This window comes from Octopus sinensis, linkage group LG22 (assembly GCF_006345805.1).
Source record: "Octopus sinensis linkage group LG22, ASM634580v1, whole genome shotgun sequence".
Classification (NCBI taxonomy): Eukaryota; Metazoa; Mollusca; class Cephalopoda; order Octopoda; family Octopodidae; genus Octopus; species Octopus sinensis.
In genome coordinates, this window is record NC_043018.1 from 10,068,098 (window position 1) to 10,093,097 (window position 25,000).

General features: G+C 35.6%; 1 protein-coding gene across 8 annotated transcripts in view; it reads left to right on the forward strand.

Moving 5' to 3' along the window:
- Window positions 1-25,000, forward strand: part of LOC115223188 (synaptotagmin-1) — a 143,257-nt gene that overhangs the window by 54,368 nt on the left and 63,889 nt on the right. For 5 of the 8 annotated variants that reach the window (XM_036512288.1, XM_029793633.1, XM_036512289.1 and 2 more), the window contains exon 2: window positions 4,786-4,993. In XM_036512288.1, coding sequence (XP_036368181.1) covers window positions 4,807-4,993 — 187 coding nt within the window. In that variant the 5' untranslated portion in view covers window positions 4,786-4,806. Of the gene's footprint in view, window positions 1-4,785; window positions 4,994-25,000 lie in introns of those variants that run through there. The other 3 variants (XM_029793634.2, XM_029793635.1, XM_029793636.1) reach the window with 2 other exon arrangements.

Consider the following 25,000-nt stretch of genomic DNA (forward strand, 5'->3'; position numbering starts at 1 on the left):
TTGTCTGTTCTTAATTAGGTTATTGATTACAAAAAGACTAAGATTGTAGCAAACTGTTGTTGTTGCTGTTGTTGATATTACTATTGTTGTTTCCACTGCTACGGATACTATGGTTGTTGTTGTTGTTGTTGCTGCTGTTGCTGTTGATAAAAATTGTATCTTCGTCATATGTAATTGATCAAATAGCCTCGATTCCACATTTTATCTTCGAACAATCAAGCAATTTCACTCCCCTCCCCCCACCACCACACACTTCCTGTATCATTAAAAAACAAAAGAGAAAAAAAAACCCAGTAAACAACAGAGCTATTCATAGAAAAACAATGGTTTTAAACTCTGGTTTTAATATAACTCTGCCAATTTTGTAAGTAATACTATTATAATATCTTATAATTAATTAATGATGATGGTAATGATGATGATATCGATGATAATAATGTTGATGATGATGATATTGATATTGATGATGATGAAGACAGCGAGGATGATGGTGATGATGATGAAGTAATTATGTGTAATTGAAATCAGAAAGAACTATTTGAAAATGGTTTCCATGGAGAGAGAAAGCGGGAGAGAAGGGAGAGAGAGAGAGAGAGAGCGAAGGAGGGATGGAGGGAGGGAGAGATTCTTCAATATTTATCCAAAGTCTGTGATTCCAGACGATTATTCAATAGCAAAATTCTTAAAGGATTCTGAACCATTTTTTGTTTGGAATATGGTAATTATTCCTTTATAAGAGAAAGAAAGGAAAGAAGAAAAAGAACAGAACAAAGTGAAACAAAAGACATCTGAATTTTAATTCACTGTTCGTTATAATAATTAATTTATCCCTTCATTTGTTTTTGGTTTTTAATCTAAAAATATTACCTATAAATGATCTTAATTATGTATTAATATTTACAATTATTTTCAATTAAGGCTTGACTCTTACGAAAACATTTTGCTTTAAAAAGAAAATATAAAAGGGGAGAAAAAATTTTGCAAAACGTATCTTCATCACCTCCCACCCTACCAGTAGCTTCTGTCTCATCATCATCCTCATCACTACCCCACAACCACCACCACCACCACCACAATCACCACCATCATCAGCAGCAACACCACATTTGACAGGATAATCTGAATGCTAAAGGATTAATCAGTGCAGTGGGGGTTAAGTGTGGTGCACAAAACACAAACCATCACGCCTAAAACCCCAATACATTCTCTCTGGTAGTTTAAGGAACATTCATTTGCTTTGGCACTGTCATTCTGGTAAATTTCCTGAAGCTGGATGCTCTTCATACACATTTGTTACACCAACCACTTCACAGAGCAAGCCGGTGGGTATTCGATCATGGCACCAACATCAAAGAGGTTGTCAGGCCCTCAGCAAGAACAGTACTTTCAATCCATCACTCACATCTTCATACTCTCCCCTCTATCAAGCCGCTCAGTCATGCTTGCCTTGAAAGAATGGAGTCAACGCAGAGTAGAAGGAACTCTTTGGTATTGCAGAGGTACAAAGCAACCACTTTAGTGCCGGTGTGACTAAATAGGGCAAATCTGATGGTTCTGTGGCTGCTGAAGAAGAACAACTGGTCTTCACAATAGAGATACTAAGAAAGATTACACTGGAATACTTTCCTTATATATTTTTTCTTCTTTTATTTGTTTCAGTCATCTGACTGTGGCCATGCTGGAGCACTGCTTTTAGTCAAACAAGTCGATCCAGGACTTATTCTTTGTAAGCCTAGTACTTATCTATTGGTCTCTTTTGCCGAACTGCTAAGTTATGGGGATGCAAACACACAAGCATCAGTTGTCAAGCAATGGTGGAGGGTCAAACACACATATAGATATGATGAGCTTCTTTCAGTTTCCATCAACCAAATCCACCCACAAGGCTTTGGTTGGCATGAGGCTATAGTAGAAGACACTTGCCCAAAGTGCCACGCAGTGGGACTGAACCCAGAACCATGTGATTGGTAAGCAAGCTACTTACCACACGGCCACTCCTGTGCATATATGTATACACATATATCTATATACATACACAAATACAGGGAAAACCTATTTTGCATATCTCAAAATTTCTAAGTCCTTGACTTAAATAATATCTATCTATCTATGTATCTCTCTCTCTCTCTCTCTCTCTCTCTCTCTATATATATATATATATATATATATATAATTATAATTCAGGGTATCTAAGAGATATCACCATGCTGGAGATAGCAGTCAAATCTTGATTCTAAAACCACATTAACTGTTCATACAGCACCAGGAGAGAAGACAAAGAGACAAAATAAACTAGCAAAAAAATTACTGGATAATTCCAGATCCCGGATTTCTGGCTCTGCATAAGAAATGCTCTGCCTTCATCAGTGGAATATACTCAGAAAGCACATAAATACAAATATATATATATATATACAACATACGATATACTTACATATATGAACATATACATACATATATATGCACATGTATGCAATTTTAAATAATTATTACCTTTGAAGGTTCCCATTCCCATTCTGGCCACCTGATAAGATCGGTATTTAAATATTGATCTTATCCTTATTTATATATATATATATATATATATATATATAAGCACATAAATGCAAAACAAGGTGTGTGTATACTTTATTGAGTACATCCAGTTTAATTAAATAAGAAAGAGGGATTTTCTTGGATTTATAATCTCTGTTTAGATAATCTTAGGATTAAATGATTTCACATCCCTGAGCTACTTTTCTTTTCCTCAGCAATGTTACTATGGTGACCCTGTTACTATAGTGACTGCTAAGAGTTACATTACAACAGCTCTGTTATAAATGTCAGTGATAAAAGCTGTGTTACAGCCATCATTGGTAAGACCTGTGTTACAAATATCAATGATAAAGCTGTGTTACAAATGACAGCGTGAAAGCTGTATCACAATTATGAGCGGCAAAATGTGTGTTACAGGGGTCATAGGTAGAAATTGTGGGACAATCAGGAATGGTAAAATCTGTGTTACAACTGTCAATGATAATAGCTATGTAACAGTTGCCACAGATAGAAGCTGTGTTACAAATGTTGCTGGAAAATCTATGTTACTGGTAGAGTCTGTTACACTTGTCAGGGTGAAAGCTATGTCACAATTATGACTGTTGAAAGCTGTTTAATAAATATCATAGTTAAAATTTGTTACAACTGTCAATGTAAAAAGCTGTGTTACAACTATCACTGGCAGAAGTTGTGTTACAAATGTCAATGGTAGAAGCTGTATTATAAATGTCTCTAGGTGGAAGTTGTGTTACAAATGACAATAGTAAAAACTGTTACAAATACCAATGGCAAAAGTAGTGTTACAACTGTTGATGGTAACAACTATGTTACAAAAGCTTTGTTACAAATGTCAGTGACAGATGCTGTTTAACAAATGTCAATGGAAAAAGCTATGTTACAGTTTTCAGGGTGTGAGGAGGGTTATGATTAGGAATGGCAAAGTTGTGTTACAAATATCAATGGTAAAATTTGTGTCACAAATGTCAATGGTAAGAGCTATGTTACAAGTGTGAGTAGTAAAAGCTGTGTTACAAATGTCAATGGTAAAAAATATGTTACAGTCATCTGTTTGACACATAATGGGTTACAAATAAGTCATAAAAAAATATATATCTCTGTCTGTCTGTCCCATATTACAGCAAATCAACAATCTCTATGGAAACTCTGATGACAATATATTCTATGTAATAATAATAAATTCTGTGTCACACATTTGTGACACACGTGTGTCATGGCTGTGTGGTAATAAACTTGCTTCCCAACCATATGGTTTTTGGTTCAGTTCCACTGCGTGGCACCTTGGGCAAATGTCTTCAACTATAGCCTCGGGCCAACCAAAGCCTTGTGAGTGGATTTGGTAGATGGAAACTGGAAGAAGCCCATAGTATATATATCTATGTGTGTGTAATTTTATTCTCTGTGTTTGTCTGCCCCCTTCCCCATCACTGCTTGACAACCGGTGTTGGTGTGTTTACATTCCTGTAACCTAGCAGTTCAGCAAAAGCAACTGATAGAATCAGTACTATGATTAAAAAAAAATGTCCTGGGGTCGATTTGTTTGACCAAAACCCTTTAAGGTGGTCGTCCAGCATGGCCACAGTCAAATGACTGAAAAAAGTAAAGGAATAAAAGAATATTCTAAAATTTTGTCTCAAACTCACAAACCATCTTCCCCACCTCTCTCTCTCTCTCTCTCTATCTACCTATCTATCTATCCATCCACCCATCTATCTATCTATCTATCTATCCATCCATCCATCCACCCATCTATCTATCTATCTACCTACCTATCTATCTATCAATCTATCTATCTATCTACCTATCTATCTATCAATCTATCTATCTATCTACCTATCTATCTATCAATCTATCTATCTGTTTATCTATCTACCTATCTATCTATCCATCCATCCATCCACCCATCTATCTATCTATCTATCCATCCACCCATCTATCTGTCTATCTATCTATCTATCTATCTATCTATCTATCTATCTATCTATCTACCTACCTACCTATCTATCTATCTATCTATCTACCTACCTACCTACCTACCTATCTATCTATCTACCTACCTACCTACCTACCTACCTACCTACCTATCTATCTATCTATCTATCTATCTATCTATCTATCTATCTATCTATCTATCTATCTATCTCTCTCTCTCTCTCTCTCTCACTCTCTATCTATCTATCTATCTATATCTCTCTTTCTCATGCTCATTTTTCTCTCTTTATTTACTTGCAGGACTTTTATTAAAGCAGCACGATGCCCGCTTATCTCTCAGATACGCTTCTGCGATTGAGGCGTGATGCAGCAGCTAAAGATAGTGCAGATGAGGTGACCACAGTGGCTGATGACAATGGAGCGTCCGGTGTGGAGACTTCTACGAAACCAACTAAACAAAATGGTATTGACAAAATTATGGACGAAGCATTACATGAATTAGAAAAACGTAGGTACCTTCCTTTGCCCTTTAGCGGTCTGCTTATCGTTTTTTTCCTATTTTCTCTCTATTTTTTCAACACCACATATAAATCTATTATCCATACATACATACACATATACTTACATATATATATATATACATATATGCACACACACATACATACAGGTATACATATGTACGTGAGCATATGTTTATGTATATATGTGTGTGTGTATATTTGATATACAGTTACATATCTACATCTGTACGTATATATTTAAGTATGCGTTAGTATGTGACTGTATATAATTGAGTATGTATATATATGTATGTATATATATATATATGTAAGCATGTATGTATGAACGTGTGTTTGTGTATGTGTGAGCGTGTGTGTGTGTATGGCTGTATATGTGTATATGTATTACATATGTGTATATATGTATATCTATGTATGTATGTATATATATTTTACATGAATATATATTACATGTATATGTATGTATGTATATGTATGTATGTATGTATGTAGGTAGGTATGTATGTATATATATATTTTACATGAATATATATTACATGTAAATGTATGTATGTAGGTATGTATGTATGTATGTATGTATGTAGGTATGTATATATATATTTTACATGAATATATATTACATGTATATGTATGTATGTAGGTATGTACGTATCAGTATGTATGTATGTGTATGTATATAATATCTGTTAATCAAGCCTATAGGATTACAACCTTATTTTATTGTGGGAAATAAAATATATTGTATTATCTGAGCCATTAACTGAGAATCCATGTCCTCATTTGACATGCTAGAAATAGCAGCAAGATCTTCAGAGTACAACCTATTGTCTTGTAAAAGAAGGAATACATTGAATGATGTCGTCTAAAACATGCAATGCCATGAGAAATCTGAGATCAGTTGACATTTGCTGCCTAATCACAGCTGACTTGAAACAAACAATTGCAATGCATACAATATATACATATAAAGTTAATCCAAACATGAGAACACAAAGAGAACACAACAACGCGAGGACGTGGAACAAACATAGTATTATTGGACGCTCAGGAAGGAAGGGAAGAAGGAGGGTTAAACGTTTCGAGCGGAGCTCTTCGTCAGAAACATAGGAAAAGGAAAGATCCAGAGAAGGGAAGACAGAGGGAAAAAAAATCGCCAACGGTACACACGCGGTCACGTGTGCATGTATGTATATGGGTGAAAGATCACACACATATATACGTATATAAGGCAGCTGTTGATCTTGTCAGTGACGGTATCACAGCAAAAAGCACCCAGTACACTCTGTAAAGTGGTTGGCATTAGGAAGGACATCCAGCTGTAGAAACCATGCCAAAACAGACAATGGAACGTGGTACAGCTGCTGTCAAACTGTCCAAGCCATGCCAGCCTGGGAGACAGACATTAAATGATGACGATGATTATATATGTGTGTGTGTGTGTGTGTGTGTGTGTGTATTTCTGCTTGTGAAACCACGAAGAAGATAGCAAAGTTCTCGCAATTGTTGGATGTGTTCCACTGACACTCTAAGTTCAATCCTGGTCGTCTTTCACCAGGACAGCAAGAGAAACAAAGAAGTGATGAGAAAAGCTGGCAGGATAAATTTACAGGCTGTGGTGGCCAAGCAATGGATAAGGTTTGCTGAGCATGTGTTTTGGTTATGGCAGGACAGATGTGCTACCACTGTGATGGAATGGCCGCTAGAGGGAGGAAAAAAATAAAAAAGCAAGCAGAAGACGAAGGAAGATGACATGCGTTCTGGAATGACATTATAGCTATGGAAATTGGTTTGAGAGGAGCCAAGAAGAAAGCAAATAATTGGGGCATTTGGAGATGGCACCGGAGGATTTCAGAGCTAAGGGTATTGAGAAAAATAATTACAAATATACACGTGTGGATAAACATGTGAAGGCGCGTGGCTCAGTGGTTAGAGCGTCGAGCTTACGATCGTGAGGTTGTGAGCTCGAATCCCGGACCGGGCTGCGTGTTGTATTCTTGAGCAAGACACTTTATTTCACGTTGCTCCAGTTCACTCAGCTGCAGAAATGAGTTGCGATGTCACAGGTGCCAAGCTGTATCGGCCCTTGCCTTTCCCTTGGATAACACTGGTGGTGTGGAGAGGGGAGGCTGGTATGCATGGCCGACTGCTGGTCTTCCATAAAAAAAAAAATTAAAAAAATAAAAAACAACCTTGCCCAGACTTGTGCCTCAGAGGGTAACTCTCTAGGTGCAGACCCATGGTCAGTGTCTGACCGAAGGGGGTCACCAATCACCAAGGATAAACATATAAGTTTGTGGATATACGCAAGTGTATGAATATGCATGTGGTATATAGATATAAATACTTGTGAATAGATACAAGTATATATACGCTTGCTATAACCTCCAAGACACTGTGAACATAAATAGAGATGCATCATCATCATCATCATCATCATGATGTATTTGTGTAAAGTCACATTTGACATGTTCCAGCGTAATTGGATGTGATGAAGCCTTTCACTGCAGGAAATACACCCAACAACACATGCACATACACACACATATGTATTGTTGGCTTATGGGTGTTGGTGCCATGTAAAAGAAACCGTGTTGGTGCCATGGAAATGTGCCTCTTTTGGTTCTACATGAGCACCGAATACCCTGTAAAGTGGTTAGTGTTAGGAAGGGTTGAAATAATGTCAAAACAGACAAATTGGGTCCAGGAACTTCTTCAGCAGGTCAGCCCCTATCAAACTGTCTAACCGAAGCCAGCATAAAAAAGATGCACACACACACACACACACATATATTTATATAGTGAAGGTGCCTTGCCTGATGGTTAGGCTGTTGAGCTCACAATCGCTAGATCATGGGCTCAATTCCCTGACTAGGCAGCAAGTTGTGTTCTTGAGCAAAAAACTTCATTTCAAGAAGGATTGTTAGCCAACTTCTCTAGCCAGCAGGGTGGTGTCATTTGAAGGTTAAAACAATGCAAAACTGCATTGTGACCAGCGATGTGTAACATCTGATAGCCAGGTTAGTCACATGTCACACACATATATATATATCAGTACACATATATACTTATTGGTGCATGGCCAAATGGTTAGGGTATTGCACTCACCATCACAAAGTTGTGGTTTTGATTCCCAAACTGGGCAGTGCCTTATGATCTTGAGCAAAACGCTTCATTTCACGTTGCCCCAGTGCACTGAGCTGTAAATGGGCAACCCCCTGCAATGGGCTCATATTCTGATGAGAGGGAATGTTGGCCTGCCCACCTGCTGGCCAGCAGGATGGCATCAACCAAAAGCAACAAGAATGTGAGGAAGCGCATTGTGACCAGCAGGGTATAACAGCACCTTATAGTCTGATCAATACAGCATAGTGATATGCTCATACACACACATATATCTATGTATGTATGTCTAGGCATGGCTGTGTGGTAAGAAGCTTGCTTCCCAATTACATGGTTCTGGGTTCAGTCCCACTGCATGGCCCCTTGGACAAGTGTCTTTGGAGGAGGGGGACAGTCGATTATATTGGCTCCATTATTCAATTGGTATTTATTTTATCAACCTTGAAGACATGAAAGACAAAGTCAACCTCAGTGGAAATTGAACTGAGAGCATAAAGACAAAGGAAATGCCACCAAGCGCTGTGTCCAAGATGCTAAGGATTCTGCAGTTTTTCCACCTTGATAATAATAATAAGAATAACAATAACAATAATAATCCTTTCCATGATAAGCACAAGGCCTGAAATTTGAGGGGAGGGGACTAGTCAATTACATTGACTCCAGTGCATAACTAGTACCTAATTTGTCAACTCTTGAAAGGATGAAAGATAAAATTGATCTTGGTGGAATTTGAACTCAGAACATAGCGACGGCCAAAATACCACTAAGCATTTCATCCAGTGTGCTAACAATTCAGCCAGCTCACTACCTAATAATAATAATAATAATAATAATAATAATAATAATAATAATAATAATAATAAGGATGATATAATAATGGTTTCACATTTTGACACAAGGCCAGCAATCTCAGGGAAGGGAATAAGTCCATTACTTACTTCTTTATTGTCCACAAGGGGCTAAACATAGAGGGGACAAACAAGGACAGACAAAGAGATTAAGTCGATTACATCGACCCCAGCGCATAACTGGTACTTAATTTATCGACTCCGAAAGGATGAAAAGCAAAGTCGACCTCGACAGAATTTGAACACAGAACGTAACGACAGACAAAATATCGCTAAGTCCATTACATCAACCCCAGTACTCAACTGGTACTTGTTCTACCAACCAGGAAAGGATGAAAGGCAAAGTTGACATCAGCAGATTTTGATCACAGAATATACAGACAGATGAAATGTCTTGAAGCATTTTGTCTGGGGTGCTAAAGGTTCTGCCAGCTCACTTGCCCTTACCTTCAGTTTGTACTTGTACTGTACCTTTAGCTACAGTATTGAAATAATGGACCTAGTCTATGACGCTAGCCCCTACATTGCCCTTTATTTCCGAGAAATAGCAGCCAAGTCTACCTCAAATCACATCTTATTGTTTTAAAAATAGATTGACACACTGGACCATAGATTAGACTGAACTAGGTTGAAACAGTAACAACAATAAGAACAAGGATGGCTTCTTTGATAATCTTTTTTAACAGAGGATTAGGAGCAGCTGTGTGGTAAGTAGCTTGCTTACGAACGACATGGTTCCAGGTTCAGTCCCACTGCGTGGCACCTTGGGCAAGTGTTTTCTACTATAGTCTCGGGCCGACCAAAGCCTTGTGAGTGGATTTGGTAGACAGAAACTGAAAGAAGCCTGTTGTATATATATGTATATGTGTGTGTGTATATATATATATATATATATATATATATATATATATATATATATGTATGTGTGTGTGTGTATGTGTGTGTGTCTGACATCGCTTGACAACCGATACTGGTGTGTTTACGTCCCCGTAACCTAGTGGTTCGGCAAAAGAGACTGATAGAATAAGTACCAGGCTTACAAAGAATAAGTCCTGGGGTTGATTTGCTCAACTAAAAGGTGGTGCTCCACCATGGCCACAGTCAAATGACTGAAACAAGTAAAAGAGTAAAGAGTAAAGAGTATAGTTAATCCAAACATGAAAAGACAAAGAGAAAACACAACAACGCAAGGACGTGGATCAAGTATAGTGTTATTGGAAAAGAAAGAAAGGAGGATTTAATATTTCGAGTGGAGCTCTTCATCAGAAAAAGAAAAAGGAAAGATCCAAGGAAGGGAAGACAGAGAAAGAAAATCGCCACCGATACACACGCAGTCACACACACACACACACACACACACACACACACACACACACACACATATATATATATATAATGTAAAGGTGGTTCATTTGCAACTTACACCTGACAAGCAGAAATATAGATGTCACTATACATATTTGTGGAGGCACATGACCTAGTGATTAGAGCAGCACACTCGTGGTCGAGGGATCGCAGGTTCAAATCTCAGACCGGATGAAGTGTGTGTGTGTTTATGAGCGAAACACCTAAGCTCCACGCGGCTCCGGCAGAAGATAATGGCAAAACTTCTGCTGACTCTTTCGCCACAACTTTCTCTCACTCTTTCCTCCTGCATCTTGCAGCTCACCTGCGACGGACTGGCGTCTCGTCCAGGTGGGGAACCTATAAGCCAAGAAACCGGGAAACTGGCCCCTTTGAGCCAGGCATGGCTCAAAGAAGGAACAAACAAAACTATACGTATTTGGTAGGGGGATGTTGTGTGTATGTATATATGACTATATGTATGTATATCAGTATGTATGGTGGCTTGTGTGTGTGTGTGTGTGCGTGCGTGCGTGTGTGTGTGTGCGTGCATGTGTGTGTGTGTGGGTTTGACTGATTTTTACCAAATTTTGGCTTTGCTTGTTTTCAAGTTTTGCTTTCCAATTTCTCACCCATTCACACAAAAGCTTCCGGCATGTTTTCTTCTTCTTCCTCACCTTCTTTATCTCTCTCTCCCCCGTCTCCCCCCTCTCTCTCTCACCACAACATGCGCCACTTCCACCCTCTTTCACTCTTTGCCTTTTAACAATGCCCATCACCTCATCTATCCCATCCTCCTCCCTCCTCATGACCAATGGCTATTCCAGTGTTAGTCATCCTCCCCCCCTGCGAAAAAAAAAAAAAACTAACAAGACCTCTTCCAAATCACTAAAGCAAATTAAACAAAAACAAAAAGAAATTAAAGGAAAATTATTTGAATTGTTAAATATCATAGTTTGGGATGATGGGATGTTGAATGTATCAAGTTGAGCTGTTTTAACTCCTGTTGGCCATAAGCCAGAAACAAAAACACTCTCTACATAAGTAATAGAACACTCATATTTTTATATTGTTAAACAAATTACTGGTTATGGCATATAACCAATCAGAATGTTACCACTGGTTTCATGTTGAATATTGCCACAAGACAACATTCAATGTGAAACCACTGGTAACATTATATGTTATATAAATTTAAGTCACAATATATGGATTGAAGTAATCCGTCGGTAATCATAAAAAATGCTCCATTCTACAAAACACATAAAATATATAGTACGTACGTACGATACAAGAGAAAATGATAAGGAGTGTATAAAGTTACAAATGACAGAGAAATATATATGTAGGCTGAAATAATAAATGTCACAGTTTGAACTGGTAAAATATATCGCTTGAACATGCAGATCTAAATTGAAAGTATATAAGTTCAGGCTGCTAGATATTTTATTAGTCTGGTGTTTAAAAGTCAGTTTGATAAACAAGTAAGATTCTCACTGATGTTCAGAAGTCTTTTTATAATAAATTACCCAACAATGAACCCTAAATGAAGAATAACTTTAATACAGTCAAATGCTAGAATACCGTTTTCTAAATTTTACCTTAAACATACTAAAGGGTGTTGTATTTTATGCAAAGAATTACTCCTTAACCCTTTTTCTGTTGAAATACATTGTAATTATTTCGGTTCATTTGGAAAATAATGAAGAATTGGAACATAAATTGATATTTTGATGGAAGGCTTTTAGATCACTTTAATACTTTAGGTACCATATTTCTCCTCAAATGTGCTGCATTTGTTTCAAATCATTTTGAAAATAACAAAGAATTTACTCAAATAATTTTGTCATTCTGGTTTTTGGAACTTAAATTGATATGAAATTTCGATGGAAGGTTTTTAATTTGGATAATTTTAAAACAGGAAGTTTGTATCATAGAACCAGGAATGGTCTCAGGCAAGATGGTATTAAAAGGATTAAATGTGGAACCAGCTCTCTAGCTCTGTGTTTGTTTTGTCCTTTTGCTATCATATTTCTGTTAAGATACGCTCAGTTTGTTTCAATTCATATGAAAAATAGCAAAGAATTTAGTAAAATAACTTTGTCTTTATTAAACTGGTATTTGGAACAAATCAGTTTGAAACTTGGATGGACGAGTTTAATTTAGATAATTTTAAAGCTGAAATTTTCTTGCATAGAATCAAGGAACAATTTCAGGAAGGCTGGTATCAAAAGGGTTAGGTTCATTTTTCCAATATTTGTATCAATCTTGCACCTTATTTACCATACTGTAAGTAATGATTTATCCATTTAGGGATTGTTTATCCCTAACTTACATTTTTACACCAAGTAAATAGAAAACAAAAACTGTCTTTTTCTACCATAAAATATGTTTCTCTGTTACAAAATAATTTTCCACCTGACAATTGAGTTTTTAAAACCATGTAAGATATTAGATATCGGATGAAATTTGAACAATTCTTCCTTAGAATGCTTAAGAGACATAGAATATGAAACAATCTCTGTTATATATTTCTTGGATTCTATTTTTTAAGCAACATTTTTCTATAAATATTTTGGAGAATAATCATTGATGCAGAGTTTAGTTTAGAATTTGTTCAGAAAATAAAGTCTAAACAACAAAAAAATTATTTCAGTTCAATAAAGACGTTTAATAGTTACAAATCTCTGATGGTTTGGCAGTAAGTGTTGATTATGCAATTTACATTATGTAGGCAATAATCATAGAATATTAATGAAATGTATGTAAGATGGGTTAGCTAAGTATTTTACAAACCATCTCCCAGGTTATGTTTTCTAATCTAAATATGCTGCGTAATACTCAATCCAGATTTAATAATAAAGAATACAATTACATAACAAAGAGTAAAACTGCAATACATGAATAGAAATATACATGAAATTCTTAATAATTCTCTGAAATATTCGATTCCTGTGAAGTTGTTACCATATTTCTCTTGAAACACACTGCGTTTGTTTTAATTAATTCAGGAAATAATAAAGCTTAAGTAAAATAACATTGTCATTATTTGGTGTTTGAAACATAAACTAAGATTAACCAATTCGTTACTGTATTTATTTTGAGATGCTCTGTGTTTCTTTCAATTATTTTAAATATAACAAAGAATTTAGTAAAATAACTTAGTTATCATTAAGGTTGAGTAGCCCATCCCGCTCAAACGGTCCCTGAATAAGGGTTGTTTAAGGATGTTGAAAGAACCACCCATGTTTCCAGAGGTGAATTATTCAAACCCCAAAGAATCCCTCTCAACACATGGCTATGATGCTCCCCCACTACTTCTGCTCGTGATTATGGTTTGGTAGAAGATTTTAATTTGGAACATATGAAAAATGACATTTTTTTGTACTACAAAGCCAGAGCTGGTTTCAGCCAGGTTGGTAACGAAAGGGTTAAATATAGAGGGATGTATTAAGTCTTGGTCACTTTAAAACAATGAATCTGTATTGTATGACCAAGGACAGTTGCAGCTGGGTTGGTATCAAATGGGTTAACAAATGTGTAGTTTATGTTAAGGGGAAAATTAGTCAAGTAATTTTTGGCTAAGAAATATGTCTGTGAGTTTCAGGTGAAATTCTGTGTTTCTCACTTGTTAAAAATATTTATTTTTTTAAAAAGTTGTTTAGGTGATATCGCTAACTTATCAGGACAGACATTGGGCAAAAGAACAATAAAAGACAAAGAGGAGACATTTAACCTGCTGCTGCTGTTTCTTATGATGATGATGATGATGATGGCACATATATAAATATGTATGTGTGTGTGTGTGTGTGTGTGTGTATACACACATACACAAGCAAAGCATCACATTACAATGTAGATGTTACATTTGTGAACTTTTACCTCAAGTGATAAGTTAATCACAACAACTGTGAACTGATAACAACAACGCTAAATTAATTAATAATAATGATAATAATAGTAGTAGTAGTAGTAATGCTAATGATTTCAAATTTTTGCCACAAGGGCAGCTTGGGGGAGGGGATTAAGTCAATTACATCGACCCCAATGTTTCACTGGTACTTAATTTATCGACCAGTAATAATAATAATAATAATAAAATAATAATAATAACGATGATAACAATAATGATAATATATAACAGCAACAACAACTGTGTGAACTGATAAAAGCAATGTGAATGTATGTAATAATAACAATAATAATAATAATAACAACAACAACAACAATAATAATAATAATAACAATAATAATAATAATTAATAATAATGATAATGATGATGATGATAATAATAATAATAATAATAATAATAAATAATAATGATAATAATAATAATAATAATAATAATGATAAATAACCACAACCACAACAACAGTGATAATAACAATGATGAAACCCCTTTCCTCCATGTTCCCTGTTAATGGAGAGACTACAGGAATTCTCAGAATAAATACAAACAACTGATTAGAATAATGTGCTCATTACTGCACTAACGAGCAATGTTCTATGTAATTATACAATGTTAGGGTCAGAAACAGTTGTTGACAATCAAATAATTTTATTCAGCAAAAATATTTATTTCCAGAATTGGAAACATTGTGTTTATTGGAGAATGGCGGCCAACCTTTAACCAAAGTATACCACAATGCATCTGGGCTGGAAGTGGCACTGAGGAGTTCATGGCACTCAGCTTTGCTGGTTGTAGCAGCCAAACGTCCCTCTTAAATTAGAAAAACACACACTGGAATATGTAAGCTGGGATAGACATGGAAAAATGACTGGCTGGTCATGACTGGAATGTCTTTGATCACATATCGTTGTTGGGTGTTAGATGAAATACTGCACTGGAACTGACAAGTCCGACCCATACCAATATGGGAGTATGTGGCAGAAGACAATGATGATGATGATGACGATGACACTGACACTGACAATAAGGGCAATGATGACAATGATGTTGATGATACAGATGATGAATAGAAGGGGGAAGAATGATTATGGTCATGACGATGATAATGATGATGGTGCTGCTGAGTGTAACAACAACGATGATGATGATGATGATGATGATTATGAGTAGGAGGAGGATGACAATGATAGCAAATGACAATAATGATGATGATGATGATGATTCAGCATTCATAAGGTTCTAGATTAATTTTAATTAAACAGTTATACTAATGAGATAAACACCAATATAATGTCATTACAAGAATTAAAACTTTGCTATTGATCTACTTCTATCATTGGGTTCCTCAAAACATAAGTTTATCAAGAGATGATAAGCATTATGTAGCAACATTTAAATCAAATTAAATTAATGAACAGAAAATTTTCTTTATTACAGAAATATAATGGCAGAATGTAAAAGTTTAATTAAAAAAAACAACAACATACCCAATGTTAAAGATCGTTAGATATATGTGAAATATTTGTCCAACCCATGCCAGCATGGAAAGCAGACGCTAAACGATGATGATGATGATGATGATTCGAACATCTAACTAATTAATAAATCTCTTGTTAAAGTGATGATCTTAAGATATATCATAAAACTAAAAGTGTAAAATAAATCTTTGTTACCATATTTCTGTCGGAATATACTGTTTTTGCTTAAATTCATTTGGAAAACTAATAAAAAATTTAGTGAAATAACTTTGTCCTTATTAAGCTGCCATCTGGTACATAAATTAACATGGAACTTTGAAGGTTTTACTTTAGATCACTTTAACTCTTTTGTTACCGTTGAAATATGCTGCTTTTGTTTCAAGTCATTTGGAAAATTAATAAGTTTGTCATTATTAACTTGTCATTAAGGACAGAAACTAATACGAAATTTTGATGGAAGGTTTTAAATTAGATCACTTTAACCCTTTTGTTACCATATTTCTGTAAAAAAACACTGCCTTTGTTTGAAGTCATCTGGAAGATTAATCAAGAATTTAGGGAAAAAACTCTCGTTATTAAGCTGACATCTGGAACACAAATTAATATGAGATTTTGATGGAAGGCCTTAATTTAGATGATTCTAAAACAAGGAATTTTTATTATAGATTTAGGCAATTTCAGGCAGATTAGTATAAAAATAGTTGACCCTTCTGTTGAAATACACTTCCTTTGTTTCAGTTCATTTGGAAAACAACAAAGAATTTAGTAAAATAACTTTGTTATTATTAAGCTGGTGTTTGAAACACAAATTCACATGGAATTTTGATGCAAGATTTTAATTTAAACTAAATTAAAAAGTAGAAGTTTGAATTGAAGAAGGAGGGGATGGTCTCAGGTGGGTTGGCATCAAAATGGTTAAGCGGTTACTTATGAAAATGTGATACTTGAAAAATTGTTGTCAAGGTTTTTTTTTTTTTGGTAATTCCATTTCTAAGGTTCCTCTATATTCAAGAAGATTCAGCATGGCACAGAATGTGACAAGGCTGGCCCTTTCAAATGTGGGTACAGTTCATTTTTGCCAACTGATTGCACTGGACTAATGAGAAATAAAGTGTCTTGCTCAAGGACATAATACACCATCAGGAATTGACTTCATGACTAAAATCACAAACCAAATACCCGAACCACTAGAACGGTTAAATATATGATTAACAAAGAAAAATCACCCAAATCATTTTGTGTAATGAACGGAACAAAGAATTTTCTAATCAGCTGCTTTTGTATGAGTTTCCAGTTGACCAAACATAGGTTTTGCAATGACTTTGTCCCTGGTTAGAATTTAAAAGGTAACAGCATCATTATCATCGTTTAACGTCCGTTTTCCATCCTAGCATGGGTTGGACGGTTCGACCAGGGTCTGGGAAGACAGAAGGCTGCACCAGGCTCCAGTCTAATCTGGCAGTGTTTCTACAGCTGGATGCCCTTCCTAACGCCAACCACTCCAAGAGTGTAGTGGGTGCTTTTACGTGCTACCGGCACAGGGGCCAGAGGAGGCTGGCAATGGCCACAATCGGTTGGTGCTTTTTATGTGCTACTGGCCCACAACAAGAAATTGAAAATATTCATGTCAAGTTATTTTTTTCTTGGAGAGGTACAACATCACAGATTTGCAGAAGAAGGGTACATGAAATTCTGAGTGGTTCACGATATACTCACAGGCATAAACTGGAGAGATTCTGTAGAATAGCAAAGGTAGTTACTGAAAAGGAATCTCAGAATCTTACAACAAATGAGATTCTCTAATTAATTAAACTGTAAGACACAACCAGGGTCTTATTTCTTGTCGGAGTCTCTAAGAAAGAGGCAAAGCTCAGGAATCAAATTCAAACACATCATAAGATCGCTAATCTTAACTTCCTGTCAGCTGGATCTGTTTTGTTCCAATATTTCTGGTGAAATATACTTCCTTTCTTTTAATTAATTTTGAAAATAACGAAGGATTTACTGAAATAATTTTGTCATTATCATTATTTAAGCTGGCATTTGGAAAATTATTTAATATGAAATTTTGATGGAAGGTTTTAATTGAGATTCCTTAAAACCAGAAGTTTGTATCATAGGACCAGAGCTGTTCTTGGATAAATTAGGCATCAAAAGGTTTAAAAACAAACAAATAATTCCATTCCTGTATTATGTGATGACAATTTTATTGCTGTCTTTTAATTAATAAAGAATAAATAAGAAATAGAATGGTTGTATACTGTCAATCTAACAAGAACGTGACAGTAGGGGGTACACCACCGCTGTATAGCCCTAGGAAGCATCGAACGCCTCCTGATGGCTTTGACATATATGTACATAAGGACACAGGGAAAAATGTGTCAAAGCCATCAGGAGGCGTTCGATGCTTCCTAGGGCTATACAGCGGTGGTGTACCCCCTACTGTCACGTTCTTGTTAGATTGACAGTATACAACCATTCTATCGCCCCACCACCGTACATGTCTCTACGAGAGATTTAGAAATTCAATATTTCTTATAAATAAGAAATATTAATCCTTTTGTTACCATATTTCTGTTGAAATAAGCTTTCTTTGTTTCAATTAATTCTGAAAATAGTGAAGAATAAGCTAAAATAACTTTACCATTATTATTATGTTTGGAACACAAATTGTCAGGAAATTTCAACAGAAGGCTTTGAGATTTTAACCCTTTAGCAACCAGATTCCTCTGTCAAATGTAATGCTTATTTATTCATTGTTTTGAATTAATCTTGCATTATCTTGTAGCTTTGAGATTTCAATGATGTGATTGTTACATTTTAGAAATGACATTGTAGGGTAGGTGTGAGAAGGTGGATATGGCTAGTTTAAACATAAAAAAAAGATAGATTATTTGGACTGGATATGGCTTGTTTAAATGTTCAAGGGTCAAACAAGGAGTTTGTATCATAAAACCGGGGTCAGACTTGTGTGGGTTGATATCATAAGGGTTAAGTGTTAAAAGTTCATCTTCCCTTGATTGATGCTGCGAAAGATCAATAAAAAGCAGCTCTTGTAAAAAAAAAAAAAAGAAGAAAAATACAAAAAGAAAAAAAGTGAAAAATCACCATTTTGCTTCTTTTTTTTGTTATGCACCTCCATTGACCACAATCTTCTTCTTCTGTCTTGCCTGAATTTTCTGATTGGAAACAGATTTTTCAATATTTTATTCTCTCTTGCTCTTGCTACAATGCTGCTATGCATTATTTTTACCTATTTACACCTTTTTGCCAATCACTTTATGCAGTGCATCTTTTTTACTTATATACTTGCTAAGCGCCAGTATATAAATATCTTTTTTCTATTTAATCTTTACAAAGTTTGTATCACTTTTACTGGCTTGCTGCCCTGATTCTTCTCTCTTGTTTTCTCTGCGTGTATTTTTTCTCACCAATTTTCTAAACTTCTGCCAATCAAAGTGTGTTTATTTATCTTCAGCAACATTACTACCATTATCCATTGATCTATCATGCATCTGTACATACATAAATGTCTGTCTCTCTTTCTCACCATCCATTCATCTATCCATCAAGCCACCTACCATTCTTCCTGCTTTCCTAGCTATTTATATTTCTCTGTATCTATCTACCTATCTGTCTATCTAGCTATCTACCCACCTATCTATCTATCTACCTGTCTGTCTGTCTGTTTATCAATCTATCTATCTATCTATCTATCTATCTATCTATCTATCTATCTATCTATCTATCAATCTTCCCATTGCTCTATCTATCTGTCTATCTATCTACCTACCTATCTGTCTATCTATCTATCTAGCTTTTTCATAAGCAGATACTAACTATATAATAACTATATATATATATATATAAAGTTAATCCAAACAAGAAAACACAGAAAAAAACACAGCGACGCAAGGACGTGGAACAATTAAAGTATTATTTGACGCTCAGGAAAGAAGGGAAGGAGGGTTTAACGTTTCGAGCAGAGCTCTTCGTCGGAAACAAGGAGAAGGAAAGATATATATATATATGTATATATATATATATGCACACACACTCACACACACGTAGGTATATATGTTTACTTACAGACCTAAAGACATATCCTAAAAATATGCTACATTTAAAAATATACAGGGTGCGGTGAATAAACTGTCGTCTAAATTACGCAAAAATGAAAATAACACTGACATTTTAAAAGATATATTTACCAAAATTACATAAAAATATCTTGAAATGCTAAAGAGTAAATTTATTCAATAAAATCGCCATTGGTTTCAACCACAGCCTCCAGACGACTTCAGAATCTCCTGCAACTCTTCTGGATGGTCTCCTTGTTTAAGTTGTTGAATGCTGCCATAATCCTCACCTTCAGTTCATCTTTGGTGTTACAAGGAATTTTGTTGGTCTCTTGCTCAGCTGTGCCCCACTAATAATTATCAAGGTGGTTGCAGTCTGGGGAGTTAGGTGGCCAGATATTAGGGGGTGATGTGGTCGCAGAAATTATCTGACAGCCATAACTGGGCTCTCCTATTTGTGGCATGGCACAGAGTCTTGTTGCCAGACATAGGGTCTTCCAGCAGCCACCCTCTTGACCCAGAGCAGTACTACCTCCTCCAGGTGCTTGATGTAGGCTTTCGTGTTGAGCATGAGGCCATGTGGGAAGATGAACGGAGCCATAATGTCACCATCAGTAGTGATCACTCCAAACACCATGATGTTGACTGGATGTGTGATTTTTATCACTCTTGGTACATGTCCCCAGATTGACACCCAAACACTCTGAAATGTGCATATTGGAGCTTCCAGGGTGAATGCCAAGCAGTACAACATGTCGTTTCCAAATTTCTGGCAGAGTGAATTGCGTCATGGTGCTGTTTTTCTCACAGACGGTACCCAACTGACCCTACAATACTGTGTAGTTGACAAAATCAAAAACAATGTGCATGCACAAAATTAAAAATATAAAATGGCAACAATTTACCCATTGCACCTTGTATACTGACTAAATACTAACTCAGAACTATATTTACAGTCATGTTCTAACTATATACTAATTCACAAACACACACTAAGGACATACTATCTTTTAATCCTTTCAGTTATTAGATTGTGGCCATACTGGGGCTTTGAAGAATTTTAGTTGAATGAATCAACCTCAGTACTTATTTTTTAAAGGCCGGTACTCAATCCATCAGTCTCTTTTGCTAAACTGTTAAGTTATGGGGATAGAAATGCACCAATACCAGGTGTCAAGTGATGTTGGAGGACAAACACAAATGTAAAGACACACACATATATTCATATGACAGGCTTCTTTTGGTTTCCATCTATGAAATCCACTTAGAAGGCTTTGTTTGACCAGGGCTACAGTAGAAGACACTCACCCCAGGTGCCACACAGTGGGACTGAACCCAAAGCAATGTGGTTAGAAAGCAAGCTTCTTACCACACAACCACACCTGTGCCTACTCGGGAAAGAATATGAATAAAGTAGCAACCACAATTCCACTCTGTCTTTTGCTGACTGGAATTTTGGAACCACTAAAAGAGAAACTCATTATTTCCCTCTTGGAAGAACATATTCTACAAGATCTTAGTTAATTAGTTTCTTCAGCTTCGTTATGACAAATAAATAGTTTAATGAATATTGGTTTCGTTTCGAAACAAGGCCAGCCAGTTTGGGAGAGGGTGGGGGTGGAGATAGTAGATTCCATTGACCCTAGTGTTTCACTTATTCTATTGACCCTAAAAGGACGAAAGGCAAAGTCGACCTCTGTGGAATTTGAACTCACAACATAAAGATGAACAAATAGCATTTTGTCCACCAAGGGACAGAATAAATAACAGGCTTAAAAAAAAAGGGGGGTCAATACATTTGACTATAAAGTTCTTTGAGGTGATGCCCCAGCATGGCCATGGTTTAATGACTGAAACAAATAAAACAATAAAAGACAATTCCAAAGACAAAAGCAATACTTCATTCTGTTTTTGGTATGAATTTTGTTTGTTTTTATGTCTGTCTCCCCCCCCCCCCCCACGTTTGTATGGATTTGATAGATTTTAGTAAAGTAAAAAATATTTAAAGCTATAATTCCTTGAATACAGCATTCTTTGTGAGGACATTTGATTCCCCAAGTTTTCCTTGACCTTTGTAGTCTTGGAACTGTAATTGGCCTGAATCTATAGTCAGCTTTCTCAAAATCTGAGTTCTGCTTAGAGCTATATTCAACTGGCTTGACAGGTTGTGATAGGAACAAATCTCCTATTTTCTATGACATTCCTGTTGCCCAACCCTCACCTGTCTTCAAAGAAGGTAATATTTCCCCTGTGGCCAGACATGATTTTGCAGAATATTGAAAGTGAATGACACTGCTTGTATGACAGTGACACTCATTTACAACTATCACACAATGACTAGACAAAGAACATACAAGTATACACCACCACACATATATAAAGACTCAAACACACATATATACATACATGTATATATATCTACATTTATATTTATATACCTATACAGACATATATAGATGTATATATACATACATATATATATATATACATACATATATAAATGTATATATATATTTATATATATATATATACATACATACATATAATATATATATATATATATATATATAATATATATATATATATATATATAATATATATATATATATATATATATTATATATATATATATATATATATATATATATATACATACATACATATAAATATATATACAGACATACATATATATATATATATATCAAGAGGATGTGTTATAATACTATTCCACAGCCATACCAACAATCCAACACCCCCCATCATCAGCTGCCTCACGGATATCATTATGGTTTCGACACCTGAACAGTACCATTCAATCTGGAGGTGTCAACAGCACTAAAATAAGTGTTGTTCAGGAATGAACAAACCAAAGAAACCACAACTTTCAAACACTTTTACCCAATGTACAACTGTATCGATAAATAAATTCCATAAGTAAATTACAACCCCTCCTAAATACGTGAGCTTCATTCAGTTTCTACCCAGCAAATCCACTCACAAGGTTTTTGTGGGTCCAGAGATATGGTAGAAGACACTAACCCAAAGTGCCATACAGTGGGAATGAACCCGCAATCATATAGTTCAGAAGCAGACTTCTTAGTCTAATGGCCACACCTGCTCCCATTTTTAACAATACTGAATAATGTAACGCTAGATACACTATGCCAGAAGAAGAAAAAAGAAGCAGGATGGGATGATCAAATTTGGAATGCTTTTGATCACAGTTCTGTTTAATTAGGATTCACCTGTGGTCAAATAACCGTTGACTGAAGACCATCTGTTCTTCATTGCCAGAATTATATGGTACCTGTATTTCAAAGGGCCGGCCTTGTCACTCTCTGTGTCATGCTGAATATCCCCGAGAACTACGTTAAGGGGTACACATGTCTGTGGAGTGCTCAGCCACTTACATGTTAATTTCACGAGCAGGCTGTTCCGTTGATCGGATCAATCGGAACCCTCGTCGTCGTAACCGACGGAGTGCTTCCTCCTCCTATATGGTACCATATAATTGTTAGCACGCCAGGCAAAATGCTTTGCAGCATTTCATATGACTTTATGTTCTGAGTTCAAATTCCACCGAGGTCAACTCTGCTTTTCATCTGTCTTGGGTTGACAAAATAAGTACCAGTTGCACACTGGGGTCGATATAATTGACTTAACTCCAGCTTCTGAAACTACTGATGTATCAAAATCTGAAACTAAAATTATATGGTACTAACAATATATATGGTACTGGGTCATGTAAAATATGGTACCTCGACAGCAGTGCACCAGTATCACACATTAGTATTCTAGCATAATCTTGGCTGCGATCTTAATAATAGAGCAGAGAAGAAGACTGCAGACAAAAAAGAAATCAATTTAAATACTGCCTTACTGCTTAAAGTACATTTTTTATAAATATAATTTTAGACATCTGATCTTGTGAAGTAGAAAGAATACGAAAATATCAAATCAATGATTTTTCATTCGAATATTGGATCTGAAAATGGGGGTTTCATGTGGAAAACATGGATTAGGGAAGGGGGTTCCTTTTTCCTTCCCCACTTCCCTTTTTTTGATTTTTTTTTTCTCTTTTAAGAAATAATTTGCTTAATTTATTTGATAGAATTCACTGAAAGAATAACTGAATAATTTTTCTGTTTGCTAAAAATAGCAGCTAAATCTCCTTCAAACCAACCCCCTCTCCAACCACAGTCTTCAGCAACATAATCACATCTTCTTTCTCTTCTTCAGTTCTTCTACTACTACTACTACTACTACTACTACTACTACTACTACTACTACTACTACTACTGCTTCTACTACTACTACTACTGCTTCTACTACTACTACAACTACTACTACTACTACTACTACTACTACTACTACTACTGCTTCTGCTTCTACTACTACTACTACTACTACTACTACTACTTTTTCATCAAATTCTTCTATTTCTTCACCACCATCATCTTCTCCTCCTCACCACCACCACCACAACAACCAACACCATCATCATCATCGCTGTCATCACCATCTTGTTGTCCCATAATACCATCACCAATCGATATTATCAATCAGCTAATCAATCATATATCAAATAATTGCTAATCCATTATTTCTGCGTAGAATCGTTTCATTTATTGTCACTGTCAGACAGGTCAGTTCTGACACCAGTTTTCATTCTGTTCCATCATCTGAAACGAGTTAATTTTTTTTTTTTTTCTATTCTTTCAACTTCTGCAGGGTTTATGCTTTGTTTTTACTTTTTTTATTTTTTTGTTAATTTTCAGCTTTTCAGTTTAGATTTTTTCACTTAATGAAGCAGTTTAACTTTCATTGTATGGTTTATTCTGTTCAAAGAACTCTACTATGGTATAAAAAAATAAAGAATTCAAATTGCAACATCAGCCTAATCTAATTGTGTTTATAAAAAAACAGCGGCAGGGAAGGGAAGATAGAAGGGTGTTGAACTTTGGTTAACAATCTTTGTCCCATTCAGCAGAAATATGGCCCCTTCCATATATATATATATACATCCACAATATAGTTGACTCATTAAAAATTAATAGCCAATTCTCCCAAGCCAACAGGAGGGCCTCTTTGTGGTAGCTTGACTTTATAGAAATAGCAACCAAATTTCTCTCAAATTGCACACACGATTTTCATTAAAAAATCAAAAGACAGATAAATGTAATCTGATAAAAAAAACAAAAAAAAAAACAGGTG